Source organism: Pinus tabuliformis, chromosome 1_2 (assembly GCF_031772625.1).
Source record: "Pinus tabuliformis cultivar Carrire ecotype Pingquan chromosome 1_2, CPIR1, whole genome shotgun sequence".
Classification (NCBI taxonomy): Eukaryota; Viridiplantae; Streptophyta; class Pinopsida; order Pinales; family Pinaceae; genus Pinus; species Pinus tabuliformis.
In genome coordinates this window covers 1,153,361,038-1,153,376,216 of record NC_142298.1, presented here as the reverse complement: position 1 = coordinate 1,153,376,216, position 15,179 = coordinate 1,153,361,038, and the positions used below count along the sequence as shown (strand labels likewise).

Below are 15,179 nucleotides of genomic sequence, written 5' to 3'. Positions count from 1 at the left end.
TCCTTTGCTGCCTAACAAATGAGAAATACAGATTTCCTTAGCAAGAAACCACTGAGGAAGTATTCCCTCACTATGCGATCTGTTTCCTTCTTCCGACGACTTTTCTGCCCAACACTCAGCTTGCAGAAATTTGCATCCCTCTAGCTCTGCGCCGAGGCTTTGTGTGGTTCCCTTTGCCTTGGCAAATTCTCGATCGAACAGTCTTACTTCTTTGTCGACTCGCTTAGAGAGAGACAACTTCGAAAATATAGCCCTCCTAGCTAGAACTTCGCAATCCCTCAGGGGATTCGAACTGCTGCTTGCTGCAGCAAGTTGGTCCTTGCTTCAGTGCCAGATCTGCTCCTCCTATTTTACATCAGCAACTCCGATACCATTTGAAAATTCCTAGATCTAACAATCTCAGGAATCCTACTGCAACCAGCTGAATCTACTTCACCTAGATTATAAATTACATTACAAACTTATTTTAGATTTCTTCTTGAAATATTGAAGTAAATTACTGAAGCAGCCTACACCAAATTAAATATGATTCTGAAACATAGAAACTGAGCAAGGAAATACAAACACATAGGACACCGTTATTTCTGGACAAATGTCCACAGAAAAACCCAATGTGGGAAAACCGATGCAGCCTCTGTGAGGGTTTATTATTAATAAGTAGTAGCAAATTCTGAATACATCTCTGAATACCTCACAGGGTTATTCAGTTACAGAGAGAGAGATACTGACAGAAAAAAATTGTGAGGTTACCTCACACTATCACTGGAAGATCCAGCCCCAGACTAATTGCCCTCGACTTTTCTGGCTACCTCTACACAGTATCTGCATCAGCCCAACGTCAAGCTCTCTGGGGACCGCGTCACTCTTTTGGCTGGTCGATTTGCAGCCCAGGAGATTTGATTTTTGCCTCCCAGCCTCACACCTCGGTTCCCGGCTTTTGAAACTCGAATTACCTCTGCAAATTTCGGACTCCTCATTGGCTTCTGCGCTGCCTCTGCGTTAGCCCCTCTGGCTCAGCGCTGCGACTGCTGGATTACTCTCTGCCTCTCTCTGTTGATGATTCTCCGGTTGAGAAAATCACTCACTCTTCGGAAGCTATGAAATCTTCTCAATAGAATTTTCCTCCTAAGAACTTCTCACTTCAGAAAATCGATTTCTTGATCTCTCTTAGTGTGTTTTCCAAATGACCCTCAAGCCCCTTCTTATATCTTTCTGTTGGACAACCAACGACCTAGATTAACTCCTAATCAAAGGCTCAGATTGTTTTGACTTGATCTCCGTCTTTTTCTAGAAGTTACACCCACAATTAGATTAATATCCATTAATATTTTAATTTCGTAACTCTATTAAAAATATTAATTATTTTAATATAATCGTCTCTGGGTGGAATTTTCCAAAACGCTTTCTCGGTTCTTTGGAATACATGTTCCCAAGCCTCCCTGCAAAATTTGAGGCTTGGAGCACATCCGATGCTACCCCAAATCATCACCTATTATGGGCTAGTGCCCAGTTAAGACAAACATTAAAAGAAAAAAAGCAAAATAGGCACCACTTGCCGCGTTATACGTGGCTTTACCGTACGGAACTGGACAAAAAACGGTTCAAGTCACCAGTTGGAATTGGTTTTTGCCTCAAAACGGTCAGATTGGCTTGAACTGACCGCTCCGATTCGGTCTTTATAACACTGATGTACCTGCAACATTTACTGACAAGTACTACCAAAAATATACAAGTACAAGAGTATGATTATAAACTAGGGATTTCAGACCCAATCCCTAAAATATTAATTCTAGGGTTTCAAATACAAATCTATACTTACTAGGGTTTCCAATTTCTCCCTAGACCGCCTCCAAACCTAGGGTTTCTACGAGGGAACAAAATATAATAGGGTTAGGGTTTCTTAACCACCTAGGGTTTACAAGAATTTAGGTGCTAACATCTTTTAACATTAAGGCTATAAACCCTAGAACCAAAAATGAGATTTTAAAACCCTATTTTTATATAGAATGAAAAGAAAAACATTTATATGTACCTCAAGGACTACCTACCATAGTCCTTAATGATCACCAGAAGTCTGTTGCAACATTTTCTCTAAGATGTCATAAATACTCCAAGGATGTTGAGGACAAGCGCTGCCTTTGAAGGTGTTGGAATTTTTATTGATAAGATGATTAACTGTAGCTTCATAATCCTATAAGCTTGATATCCATTTTTTCCAACCAGGCATACTTTCTTCATCAATATAAATGTGGATGCAACCTTCTTCTGAATTGTAATAAGGGTAACTTTTCTATGAACTATATAACCATCCTTTATTGTAGAATGAGGCCTTTCCTTACTCGCTAGACTGCAAGGCTTAGTTTTGGTAAAATCTGTAGAAGACTTTGGTCCTTTCAAAAAGGATTTGTTACGATTCTTGTTTTACTCAGAGTGAGGATGGCTGCCATACTCAGATTTACTTCGCAATACATGGGTGGATAGCAGAGCATATATTTGAGGTGGCAACTGTCATATTGATATCCAGAAGAAAGTGTTGGGAAAAAGTATGAAGTAAGAAAGGAAGTAAAAAAGGAGCGCGAAGTTGGAGGAGTAAGAAGAAAAGAAGAAAGTCAAAATTTTGGGCTATCTCTCTCTCTCAGGTGGATTCCTCTAGGAGATCGAAGTCTCTCTTGTTAGATCGAAGTTTCTACTACTGCTGCTGCTGCCAGTTGCTGGGTCAAAGCTGCTACTGCAAGTTGTTGCTGCTAGGTTGAAGTTGCTATTGAAGGGCTATCATCTGCAAGAAGAGAGGGCTGACTTGGTGTGGAGGAAGTCTTTGTCTAGGTCAAGAGTCTTAGATTATCTCGTGAAATTATGGAAGGAAGAATTGTTGATTGGGTTTTCCTCTAGATAGGGGTTTTGCCCTGGCAGAGTGCCTACATCTCGTGTCTTGTGTTTTTGTAATCTTCATACATACATAATTTGGTAATTTCTTGATGAAAAATAATATAACAAAGAAGAAAAGGAAGCCAACATAATTCACAAGTAATTATCAAGAAAGAGAAATCTAACCCTAATTCTACTAGTAGTGATTTCTTAACATGGTATCGGAGCCAAGGTCAAGGAAGATTGAAGATCACTCTATTGACTTGAAGGAAATGGTTACTCCCTCTATGATAAGTTATATGAGAATGGGATTCAATACTGCAGGAAGTTGGATCAAAAAGATCTACTACTTATTCAACAAGGTCAAAAGTCAAGGCTTCTTGGCTACACTTACAGGTTCTCTTAATGATGATAATGCACGTATTATTGACAGTGCAGCATCAAGGCATATGACAAGTAAGGGTAAACAACTTCACACTCTATCAAAGGAACCATCTTCTCATGCAGTGGAATTAGGAGACAACAAAAGCTATGCTGTTAGAGACTTGGGATCAACATCATTGAAGCTGGAGAATGGAGCTAAGGTGAAGAAGGAGGAAAAAGGCAGTTTAAGGATCTATTGAAAGGAATCTAAGGAACCTCAAGAAGTTGATCAAAGGATCATATAAGGAGACTTTATAAGGAAAGAAGCTTACTATCTTCAAGGACAATGTCTAAATGAAGGGATAAAGCAAATTAGAAGGAGCATCCAATTACAATGCTTGGAAGAAGAAGATTGATCTCATCCTCGAAAGGAATAAAGTCTTGGATCTTGTAAAAGGAAAAGTGAAGAAGTCTACAGAGAAATCAATAAGTCTAAAGGGCCAAGAAGAGGAACATGAATCAAGCAAACTTTGCCAAAGAAGTTTCACCAAAGAAGAACAAGATGGAAGGATTCGAAGTCAAAGACCTATTTGCTAGGAACTCTTAGGGACTCTATCCCTTGCATATCCTTCTACTCTAAGTTTTGAATTGCTTTCCTTTATGTTTTGATTTCTAGGTTTAACATGCTTTGGAAAAACATTTTTGAATTGTTTTGATAAAGCTATAGGCATCCCTCGAGATTGGATTAAAAGGGAGCCCTTGCCATTTTTCCAAAGATAAGTATCTTACTCCTTGTATTCCCTTTTTCATTTTTTGGTTTCCTTTACTTATCTATGTTTTGTTTGTATTAAATACTAATCACATTTCTATTCATATTTTCCTTGTTTAGGAAAAGCTTGCTGAATACTCAAGGAACATGGAAGAAAGCTTCACAAGACAAAGCATTACAAGTACAAGGTTTGTTAAGATACAAAGGTATGGCTTAAACTATAAGTTTTTGTTCTCTTCATGATATTCATTCTTGATAAACTATTACTAACATTATTGTGTCTAGCTTTCTTGAATCATAAAGATTCTTGATTGGGTGATTTATCATTAGATAAATCTACCCTCGTATCTTTGATTATTCTTATGGAACCCTATGAAGGTTCTTTGTAAAAACCCTAACTTAAGGGTATGTCAATGATAATGTGTGAAACCCTAGCCTACTTAGGGTTATTGGCGAAGTCTAAGAAAATGCTATTCTTGATGTTTGATGTCATGTTTGGGTTTTAGTATGGTTATGAAAACCCTAACTTGTTAGGGTTGAATGGTGATGTCCGAAAACCCAATCCTTTGAGTATTGATAAATTAGAGTTTGATGTGCTATGTATTGAAACCCTAGATCGTTAGGGTTTGGTAGGGTGTATAAGCAAGACCCTTATTTTAGATAATGTCCTAGGAATGAAATCCTAGGTATATGTGTGTTTGTTCAATCGAAACCCTAGTATGATCAAGTTTGTTATATGTCTAACTTTAATATATTGATATTTGTGTCATTGGGTTTGACTAACACATGTTATGATATGCTTGTGCATGATGATGGAATCCTAGATATATGTGTTGACCTAATTGTTGATGGTCATGAATCTTAGGGTTTGGAACTAAGCCCTAGTCAAAGTTTGATTCTCTAGGATGATAGTATTTGTGAATTCTAGTGTGTTGTAACTAAACCTTAGTAGAAGCTCAATTCTCTAATATGTGATGATTAGTGTGAAAGATTGTTGAAATATGAAGTTGAGTTGTGATTGGTTTTGATTATTGGAACTTAATGGCTCTTGTATGGAATCTAGGATCTTGCACTAAATCCTAGTGGAAGTCTAACACATGAGTTCTAAAGTTGTTAGATGCATATTTGTTTGAATTGCTTTTAGGGTTTGCAATATTTTGTAGTAGAGTATGTCATACCTTTGGAAGAAATATTGAAGCCTTAGATATAATGAAGGTTGTTCTCTTGATTGAGGTGCTCGAAGTCTTGATGATGAAATCTAGGGTTTATGACAAAAGACCTAGCATATAGTCGAAGTATAAAAATATGTGTTTCTTGTTGTTTGTGAACCTAACTAAGTTTAGGTATTTGATGTATAAAGTCTAATGCTTCCATTATTATATGATTATGATATGGTTAACTTCATGCTTCTATAGATTTGGTTGTACTTGCTATCTAAGTTGTGCAGGTACATAATCTTCAAGATGGTGAAGATGTTCATTTGATAAGCATGATGAAGAAAGTTATATGGATGATGATGGTCATGATAACTCTGATAAGAAGGATGGAAGCCATGAAAGATTCTTCGATGTCATAGAAAAGAAGTTGATCTCCCTGGTTAAGAGGGAGTGATGGATATGGTTCTCTACTTCATGTGTCATGCACTAGACCAGGACTAACAACTGTAAGTCTTAGTGAAGGCCATGAATGAAGAGAATGACACATCACTCTTATCTTTGGAAACAAGTTCCGAGTTGAGAGGGAGGGCATATTATAGTCATGATGGACACCTTGAAAGAAGAAAATTGGAGAATGCATTGTGAGGAGCTGCTGAGATAAGAAAAGCAAGATCTGTTTGTAGAATATGTTGCTGCATGTGAAGTAGGAATACAGATGTATGATTAAAGAATCTTCTGTCAAGATCGTTTGGAAGTCCTACTATGATAAATTGAGAAGCAACATCAATTGTATGGAAGAACCCGAAGGTTTGTGTTTACTTATGTACATTTGAAAGTTTGTTATTGATTGGGGTTGTGTTTGTAAAGGTAAACCTCTCAAAAGTTTGATAGCATGTTGGTTACACAAGAGAGATTTGTTACTGATCTGTTTGATCAGGGAGGATTTGTTACTGATTGGAATAATCGAGAGTGTTAAGGCTTTGTGTGTAAGACACATTGCCTAGGAGGACATTTGGCCGACACTTTGTGTTGATGTCTAGATCCCGAAGTAGGGAGGGTGGTGTTGGTCATAGAGCTCTGACCTCAGATACACACCTAGATCCCTAGGTTGATGGTTAGCAAGTAAGCCTAATGGTACCTAGACTGGTTGAAAGCTTTAGTCCATCTTAGTCCCACCTGGATAGATTGCCCTGGTCAGGAATCTAGTCCATGGCATTGTGAGTGCCTAAACTGTTGGAGGACCTTGGATAGATTGCCTGGTCAGGAATCTAGTCCATGGCATTGCGGTGCCTAAATTCTTCATGGTTCATATGTTTTGAGATCTTCCTTGTACTTGTTATTATGAATACCTCCCTAGTTAAGAGGGAGTGTTGAAATATGTAACTAGGTTTGGTCTTCATAAATGTATTTGAGTCACAATGAAATGTATTTATCAAAAGAATGAAGAAAATATTATTATTATTATTATTATGACTTATTAAAGCATGGGTTTCATGCTTGGGTCATCATGTTTTAGGTCAAAGTCCCCATTGAGGACTTCTAGGATTTATTCTATCATTAGTCATTTTCCATTAAAAGAGACCCTTCTTGGGCTTTTGAATCATGTAAAAATAATTAATATTGAGTCAAATATGCTATTTGTCCCCTCCACACCAAGTCGGCCTCAAGGAGATCAAGTCGGCTTCAAGAAGGGCAATTCAACCTCACTAGAAGGCTATATATATAGGGCAGTTCGATTTCATTTGGAGTATTCACACTCTCTCTTATAGTTCGATATCTAGAAGAAAGTGCTGGGAAAAAGTGCGAAGTAAGAAAGGAAGTCAAAAAGGAGTGCGAAGTTGGAGAAGGAAGAAGAAAAGAAGAAAATCGAAATTTTGGGCTATCCCTCTCTTTTAGGTGGATTCCTCTAGGAGATCAAAGTCTCTCTTGTTAGGTCGAAGTTTTTGCTGTTGTTGCTGTTGCCAGTTGCTGGGTCAAAGCTGTTACTGCAAGTTGCTGTTGCTAGGTCAAAGTTGCTATTGAAGGGTTATCATCTGCAAGAAGAGAGGGTTGACTTGGTGTGGAGGAAGTCTTTGTCTAGGTCAAGAGTCTTGGATTATCTCGTGAAACTATGGAAGGAAGAATTGTTGATTGGGTTTTCCCCTAGATAGGGGTTTTGCCCTGGCAAAGTGCCTACATCTTGTGTCTTGTGTTTTTGTGATCTTCATACATACATAATTTGGTAATTGCTTGATGAAAAATAATATAATAAAGAAGAAAAGGAAGCCAACATAATTCACAAGTAATTATCAAGAAAGAGAAATCTAACCCTAACTCTACTAGTATTGATTTCGCAACACCCAAGCCCATGCCGCTGATCTCGTATCTATGAAATCTTCATAAAGTAGTAGGCCATGTCTTCATCCTTCGATTTCATTATTCCGTATAGTTGGTTTCTCAAAGAAATCTTTTGACTTGATGTGCTTATAGAATACAGAGTTACTAGCTTGTCATACTTAGCCTTAGAAGTCTTAAAATTAACAACAAATGGAACAAGATGATCCTTAATGGATTCCACAATAATCCTTTGTGCCCTTACTTCTGCTTTGTATTTTGCTAGCTCTTTAGTCTTGTCTTTGTTCGGTTTAGCAACTTCATCGAGGACATATTCCATTACTTCATGTTTTGTAAGTGCCAGATCAATCCTTTTCTTCCATGCTAGGAAATCTTTTGAGCTAACGAGCTTATTGCTTTCCTTACAGAAAGAACCCATATGACCTGTAGATTCAGACATAGAGTAATAATATGATACTTGTCAACCAAGAGTCTTTCCTTCTTTGATGATGTCTCCAACTATCTTGATGCTTTCAAGATCTTCAAAGAGAATTTAATGATGTCCTAGAAATATGTCTTCTAGGATACCTTCAACAACAACTTCAAAGAGTAATGAGTGATTCTTTGATGCCCCCTTCAAAAATGTCTTCCAATGAGCCTTCTTGTGATCTTCCTTCTCAAGCCTTCCTTTGATCAGAGTTTGATGTAGTTTTCTTCCTTCCTTCAATAATAGTTTGATCCTTCTACAATTGGTTCCCCTTGGCAAATCCTTCTTTGTGTCCACAAGATGATCTTCTCAACTGCCTTCTCTTGTTCACCTTAGCTCTGATACCATGTTGGAAAATGCAATATGGCAGCTATTAATTCAGATTTTCCTTAACCTTAATAATTGCTTGTGAACTTTATTTATCTTCTTGTGTTTTCTTTATTAGTTCTTCTTCATCAAACAACTATCAAGAACAAATAGTAAAAACAATGGACACAAAAATTAGGCTCCAAGCCAGGGAAAAACCCCTCCAAGGGGAAAACCCAAAAAATTCTCTTCTCTTCTTATAGAATCTTCTTCAAATGAGACAATCAAGACCCAAACCCTAGACCAAGTCCTTCCTCCAAGTACCAAGTCAACCCTTTAAGAAACCCTTCAAATAGGATTAGGTCAACAAGGCTCAATCCTACATTAACCAGCTTCTAACTGCAATTTTATCCTCTGCCTTGACCCTGTAACTTTGGCTTGCAACTTCGACCCTATAGCTACTGCAAAATCCCTAGGACAATTCTTCAAGAGATCCTTCTTTTGAGCAAGACAATACTTCCTAAGGTCAATAAAGTCAAATTAGAGTGTTTGTTCTTCTAGCATCTTGATCCGACAACTTGATCTCCTGCAATTTGGACTTGCGATTTTGGCCTTCTTGACGCTGCATAAACCCTAGATTTCGCATGTGTGAGAGAGATAGAGCCCAAAAGCAAATTTTCCTTGTTCTTGGATTCTTCTTGCTTTCTAGAGATTCACTCTTCCTTTCTTGCTTCTTCCAGCTTCATATTGAATTTGTTCTTGAGAGATCAAACATATGTGAGTGAGTGTGTCAAATTAGGTTGAAGCTGCCTGTATTTATAGCCTTTCCAAGGTGTCGAATTCCCTCCTTTAGGTTGACTTGAAGCTGCCAGGGCCGACTTATACTTAGGAGGTTTCTAGGACCTTTTGCACTAAAAATAAATTCTTTTACAAGGTACATCTTTCACGGAAGGGTCTTATAATCATGGTGTTGACTCTCTTGACTCATGATAATATATCTATGACCTTACAAACCCTAGACGCATGAAGAACATGCTTTTACCTAGAAGACCATCAATAAGAAGCATGAAACCCATGCCTTAAAATAATAACTTTTCTTTCTTCTTGTCTTTGTTACCTAAGATATACATATTGAAATGGGTATAATAACAATTATGAAGACCGAAACTAGTTACATTTCCAACACGTTTGACAGTAATAGTTCCCTTATTTTGAAATGTTACTTGAAGTTAACTTAGCATTAGGAATCTATGATTTGTGAACTAGTACTTCTTAGAATTCTGTGTTTGTCTTTTCAAAATTATAGGCCGACACCATTAGTAAAGTAGAACAATCATCCAAGGGGTGCAAATATATCTTTTCAGCACCTCTGACCTGCTGATGTAAAGATTGCCTCTTTGAGATCAATGTAGTCTTGGAGGAAAGAGTCAAGCATTGCCCATTCTCATTTATTTTCCAAAATTTTAAGAGGTGAAGTAGTAGGACATGCCAACAGTCTGTAAGTGACTGGTATTCAGATTTCTTCTTCAAAGTATCACTATTAAAAAAAGCAGTTTGTAAAAGTAGGCATCGGCCAACAGGTTAATGTATTAATTTATTAAAAACATATTCTACCTTACCATGTTGTGAGATTTATTATCATTATTTTTGTTTAGTTAAATGTAGAATCTATTGAATTTTGAAACTGTTGGAAGACATTTTCTCTTCCCAGTGCATAGTTTTAACGTAACGATTCTCATTATCAAGTTTATTGTGTTTACTGCATTCATTCAAAGATTGAATTCTTGGTTGTTTTGGCAGGTATGGAGAGATCGTGGATGTCAACCTTGTGAGGGACAAAGCTACTGGAAAGTCAAAAGGCTTTGCCTTTCTTGCATACCAAGACCAAAGGAGTACTACCCTTGTTGTTGGTTGGTGATTTGCTCTCTATTTAATTCTGACATCTGCTAGTCTCTCCTTCTCTCTCTCTCTCTTGCTCACACACACACACATACACCACATGTTCATATTTCTCATCTTCTTTACCTGTTTTATGCTTTCGCTTTGTGGAAAGGTTTTGGTTGCAACTTTGATCCTCAAATATGATTCCAATGATAATTTAAACCTTGTGATGCTGCAAGATTATAAAAATGGTTAAATTTCAGATCTTGAATAGTGTTTATTTTGTGATACTAGTATTGGCAACTGTATATTGTTGAATGGAAAGCTATGTTATGCTTGGAGGTAAGTTGTATCCTAATTTCATAATCGATGGGCTTTACTGTACCAATTCCTACATGCCAAAGTACTAAAATCTTAAGACAAACACTAATAGTACTAAAGGCTCTATATTTTAGTTGTTGGATCCAAGTATCCGAAGTGCCACTAGTTGTTTTTGACTAATTATGGGAGTGTTACCACAAAATCTAGCAGGCCTAGTGCAAAGCTTCACTAGGCAACCTAGTTCTCATTGCAACAAAGATATCAGTCACCACTGTCACTTCAGTGGCCTCTCTCTAGCTGTTTGGTGGTGGATGTTGTCCCCACAAGGGAGGCTTCCCTAAAGAAATCACCAACAAGATATCCAACAACTAAGGGCTTGGGGGTGATATAAGGTCCAATGGTTGAAGAGAAAGGTACCTGCTAGACCTTGAAAGGCCGAGATAAGAGCTGTAGAAATTCAGATACACTTTCTAATGACCTTTATGGTTTAGAAGATACTGTTATAATTTAGGGTTTTAATGATATGCAAATTTTGGACATACAATGGCATATAAAAAATTGAGAAATAGCCTATAAATGATAAGTTCAATAAAGGGATCAAGGCTATCAAAGAGGCAAGCAAGGGTTAGGTCAGTGTTACTTGGGAGCAGGAGTGAAAACGGGTGCGGGAGCGACATTTTCAAAAGCTCCTGGTTTGGGAGCGAATCCTGGAGTGTTTTTTATATAATGTATATATATTTTATATTTTGATGCATATATGTCAACAAAAACATGTAGAATGATGAATTAGATATAAAAAACATAAAAAACATAGATTGATCATTGAACCTTATAACAACAATCATCTAGAAGTTATAATCTTCATCAACCATGTCCACAAGTTAGTAACATACAACATATTGAGTCTCATGAATCATGATTCATCAATCTTAAAGTTTCAACTTCAAGCTTTCAAAATTGAAAATTCAATATATAACATTTATCATCATTGATCACCAAAGTTGTACTTGTAAGCTAAGTTTAACCATTACAAGAAATAATATCTAACATGAAATGAAATGTTATAAAATGAAATGAAATGAAACAACTTTCACGAAGCATCATATTCATAATTCATTACCAATGAGTTATAATTGCCAACTTCAAACTTCAAACTTAAATTGTCATATATTGTTTACAAAAAATATCATAATAAATATGAAAGAGTCAACATTTATGAAAACTACTAGAAACTAGAAAAGACAAGTAAACTGTAAATCTATTATTTACCACTTCATGTGGCCCTTGCCATGAGAAGTGTCTGATGTCTGAGTAGGTCATGGTGGTCTTCTAGGAGTCTCCTCCCTCATAGACCGACGACCAAAACTAGAAGGCACATTCCCTCCATGTGAGGGTGTAGATGGAGGCGGCGACAACAACGGAACAAGACTCGAAACTCGAGCATTGCTACTGGATGGTGGATGTGGCATGGTTGTTGCTTCATCTTCCTCTCTCATAAGTTCCGCTTCCAGTTCTTCAAGATGTATAGTGTCATCCTCAAAATTATCATACTCTGGGTGGTTGTCCCAAATTTTATATGTTGGATCCTCATAAGCCCGATCATAGTAATGACTCAACAACCTCAAGTTGTAGTGCACATAAACCAAGCTTTCTGCGCGGTTTTCATTGAGTCTATTTCTTTTCAAATTATGTATGAAACTGTAGGTGCTCCAACACCTCTCTGCAGAAGAAGTATTTACAACCTGTGAGAGAACATTTTTTGCCAATTTTGGCAAAAGTCCCTGGCCGCCATATGCTTCCCACCATGTGAGAGCATCAAATCTGTCTCTATCTTCCATTGCATGGAAGGTACCAAACAAACCAGTGCAACTGAAGTATTTGCGTAATTCAAGACGCAGACTAGCACATTCCTCCCTATCAGGTATCAACTTGTCTAATGCTTGCAAATATTCTGTAGATACCTCTTCATCTATATGGGGTTTGACCCTAACCCCACCCCCTGGTGCAGGTTGGCTCAACCAAGATGCAGAGTAGTATTTTGACGTAAGGATATACGCTAAGGCATGTAGTGGAGCATTAAGTTTATCTCACCATGTACACACACAATTGTGAATCAGTGTATACAAGTTGGGATCATTTTTATGAACAATATCTTTTATTTGCCCCAACATGGTATCCATCTGCTCATACGCTTCCCCAATCATTGGTTATCTGTATCTGCAAACCGAATCATGTGATAAACAAGCTTGGTGAATTCCAGTACTTGCCTCACAGGTGCCCAAAACATACCATCAAGAGCGGTCTCCTCCACTTTTTCAAAACCTTGTCTGTCAGCTACATTTGTAGCCCTTTCGTTAATACCTGCCAGTGTGGACTTGATACCATGCTAGCCAATGACTCTCTTACCTTCAAAAGGCGCCTGAAGGTGAGGTAATAGCTATCAAATCTAGTCCTCGCAATCTTTAACAACTCCAATCTTGAGTGACTGCGGAAAAGGCCATGGGTATTGCTATGATTTGTAATAAATTTTATCATTTCTTTGCCTTTCTTGTACAAATCACCAATCCATTTGTATTGTTGGTTTTTGTTCTTAACAATATCATGCATCAAAAGGTTCATTGTGTGAACCAAACACCCGTACCAAAATATGTTGGGGTATTTGTCCGCAATAATTGCTCTCGCTGCCTTACAATTAGGAGCATTATCAGTGATGACTTGGATGACATTGTATGTCCCAATACGGTCAATTGTTTCAAGTAATGGTTCTGCAATGTTGATGCCGGTCTTGAACTTGTCTGAGTAATCATATGCTGAAAGAAAGATGGCACCACTAATAGACACAGCAAGAATACTTATCAATGGCTTGCCTTTTACATTTGTCCATCCATCAGATACAGTGGGTACCCCATGCTCAGTCCAAGAATTTGTCATTCTAATCAAAGAATGTGATATTTTTGCTTTTTTATGATCAAGTCCAACGTTTCTAGCCTTGTCATACCCAGGGCTCTTGTATCCTTTAGGGGCATCATTTATGGCAGAAACCATTTCATGCCAATAAGGTGAGTGAAGAACATTGAATGGTATCCCACATGCATAGAGAAACCTGTAAACTTTTGAGTCCACATCATTCCTACACCCTTCATCAAGGAAATCTGATATGCTTCTACGCCTTAAACTTGGTGACCCCGTGCCTCCATATCCACTGCCTTGGGAGGACGTTGAAGGAGTTCTTGGTGCATGTGATTGTGAGCTTGGTTCAAAGAAACTCTTTGATTTTTTAGATTTGTATTGGGCTTCCTCCTCTTCCCTTTTGTTTTTGGCTCTATCTGCCGCTGACACACATGCACAAGTTTTGATTTCTATTTGTTTATCTCCATCCCATGACCTTTTCCCGCAGAGGTGCTTTTTGGCACGGGTGTATGAACCTGTGTAATTATTGTTGCAATGGGGGCAATGAAATTTAGTGGTTCCACCCCCTTTCCCTGCTTCAGGCCTATTAACATATTTCCACAATGGAGTCTGGTCTTGTTTTTTTTTTGAGACTCATGTTCACTCTCCTCCAGCTCCTCTCCAGGGTTTTCATCAAATCCATTATGAGCCACTTCTTCATCCCCTTCTTCATTTTCAACCCTCCTTTTTCTACTCTCCAACACCATAATAACCAAAAAAGTTACCAAGAAGAAGAAAATGTCAAGAAATATAACTATGATGTTTGAAATTTGAAGTTTTGAATCTACAAAAAAATGGAATGGGAATGGGAGAAAAAAAATTATTTATTTATTTAGGAATGAAAATTAAAAAAAATTGCTAAAATAGAGCCTACCTCTTTGGCCTCCAATCTCCCCATGCAAGTCCTTGCTCCTTGCTCCTTGCTTTCTCTTGCTCCTTGCTCTCTCTTGCTCTCACTCTTACTTGCTCTCTCTTGCCCCTCACTCTCTCTTGCTCCTCACTCTCTCTTGCTCTCTCTTGCTCTCACTCTCACTCTCTCTCTTGCTCTCACTCTTACTTGCTCTCTCTTGCCCCTCACTCTCTCTTGCTCCTCACTCTCTCTTGCTCTCTCTTGCTCTCACTCTCACTCTCACTCTCTCAATTTCTACCCTTCCTCCCTTCCCTCCCTTTACTTTTCCAATCGTTGTTTTTTTTGTTTTTTGTTTTTTCAGCGTAATTTATTGATTTATTTTTTCTTGTATTTCCGTGCGAAATTTTTTTGGGTGTCGCTTATGCCGCTAGGAGCGACGCTCCCCAATTCGATTCGGAAATAGGCAAGGAGCGAAAACTTTTTTTTGGGTGCGCGCTCCCGACCTGCTCCCACCTGGAGCGCGGATTGGGAGCGAGATCGAGGTGGGGGGGGGCGCTCCCCCGCAACATTGGGTTAAGTAAACAATGAAGTTTTTATGGTTGAAAATGCATGACAACAATAATTATCTAGATGTCAACCCTAATTTTGGGGTGAAAACATGTAATTAATGCTAGATTTTTGTTTGTTTATATTTATTAAATGCAATATCTATGAATAGAATAATGACCTATAGATGCAAATTTACCATAACATGCAAAGTTAAACCTAACCCTAACCCTAGCTTTCAAGAATTAAGGAAAAAAGTAAGAAATTTAGGATGATCACCACAATTAGACTAGTGCCTTCTCCTAATTGGGGAATGGAGTCAATTAGGGTAAGGTCTATGATAATGGCCCTTAGATGAAGAGGGTGGAAGAG

The 15,179-nt window shown here is 37.9% G+C and overlaps 1 protein-coding gene across 1 annotated transcript in view; it reads left to right on the top strand.

Annotated features, from left to right (window-relative positions):
* LOC149210310 (uncharacterized) overlaps nt 1–15,179 on the top strand; it is a 145,091-nt gene that overhangs the window by 42,249 nt on the left and 87,663 nt on the right. Inside the window, exon 2 of the mRNA XM_089396679.1 lies at nt 10,061–10,170. Coding sequence (XP_089252805.1) covers nt 10,061–10,170 — 110 coding nt within the window. The remainder of the gene's footprint in view (nt 1–10,060; nt 10,171–15,179) is intronic.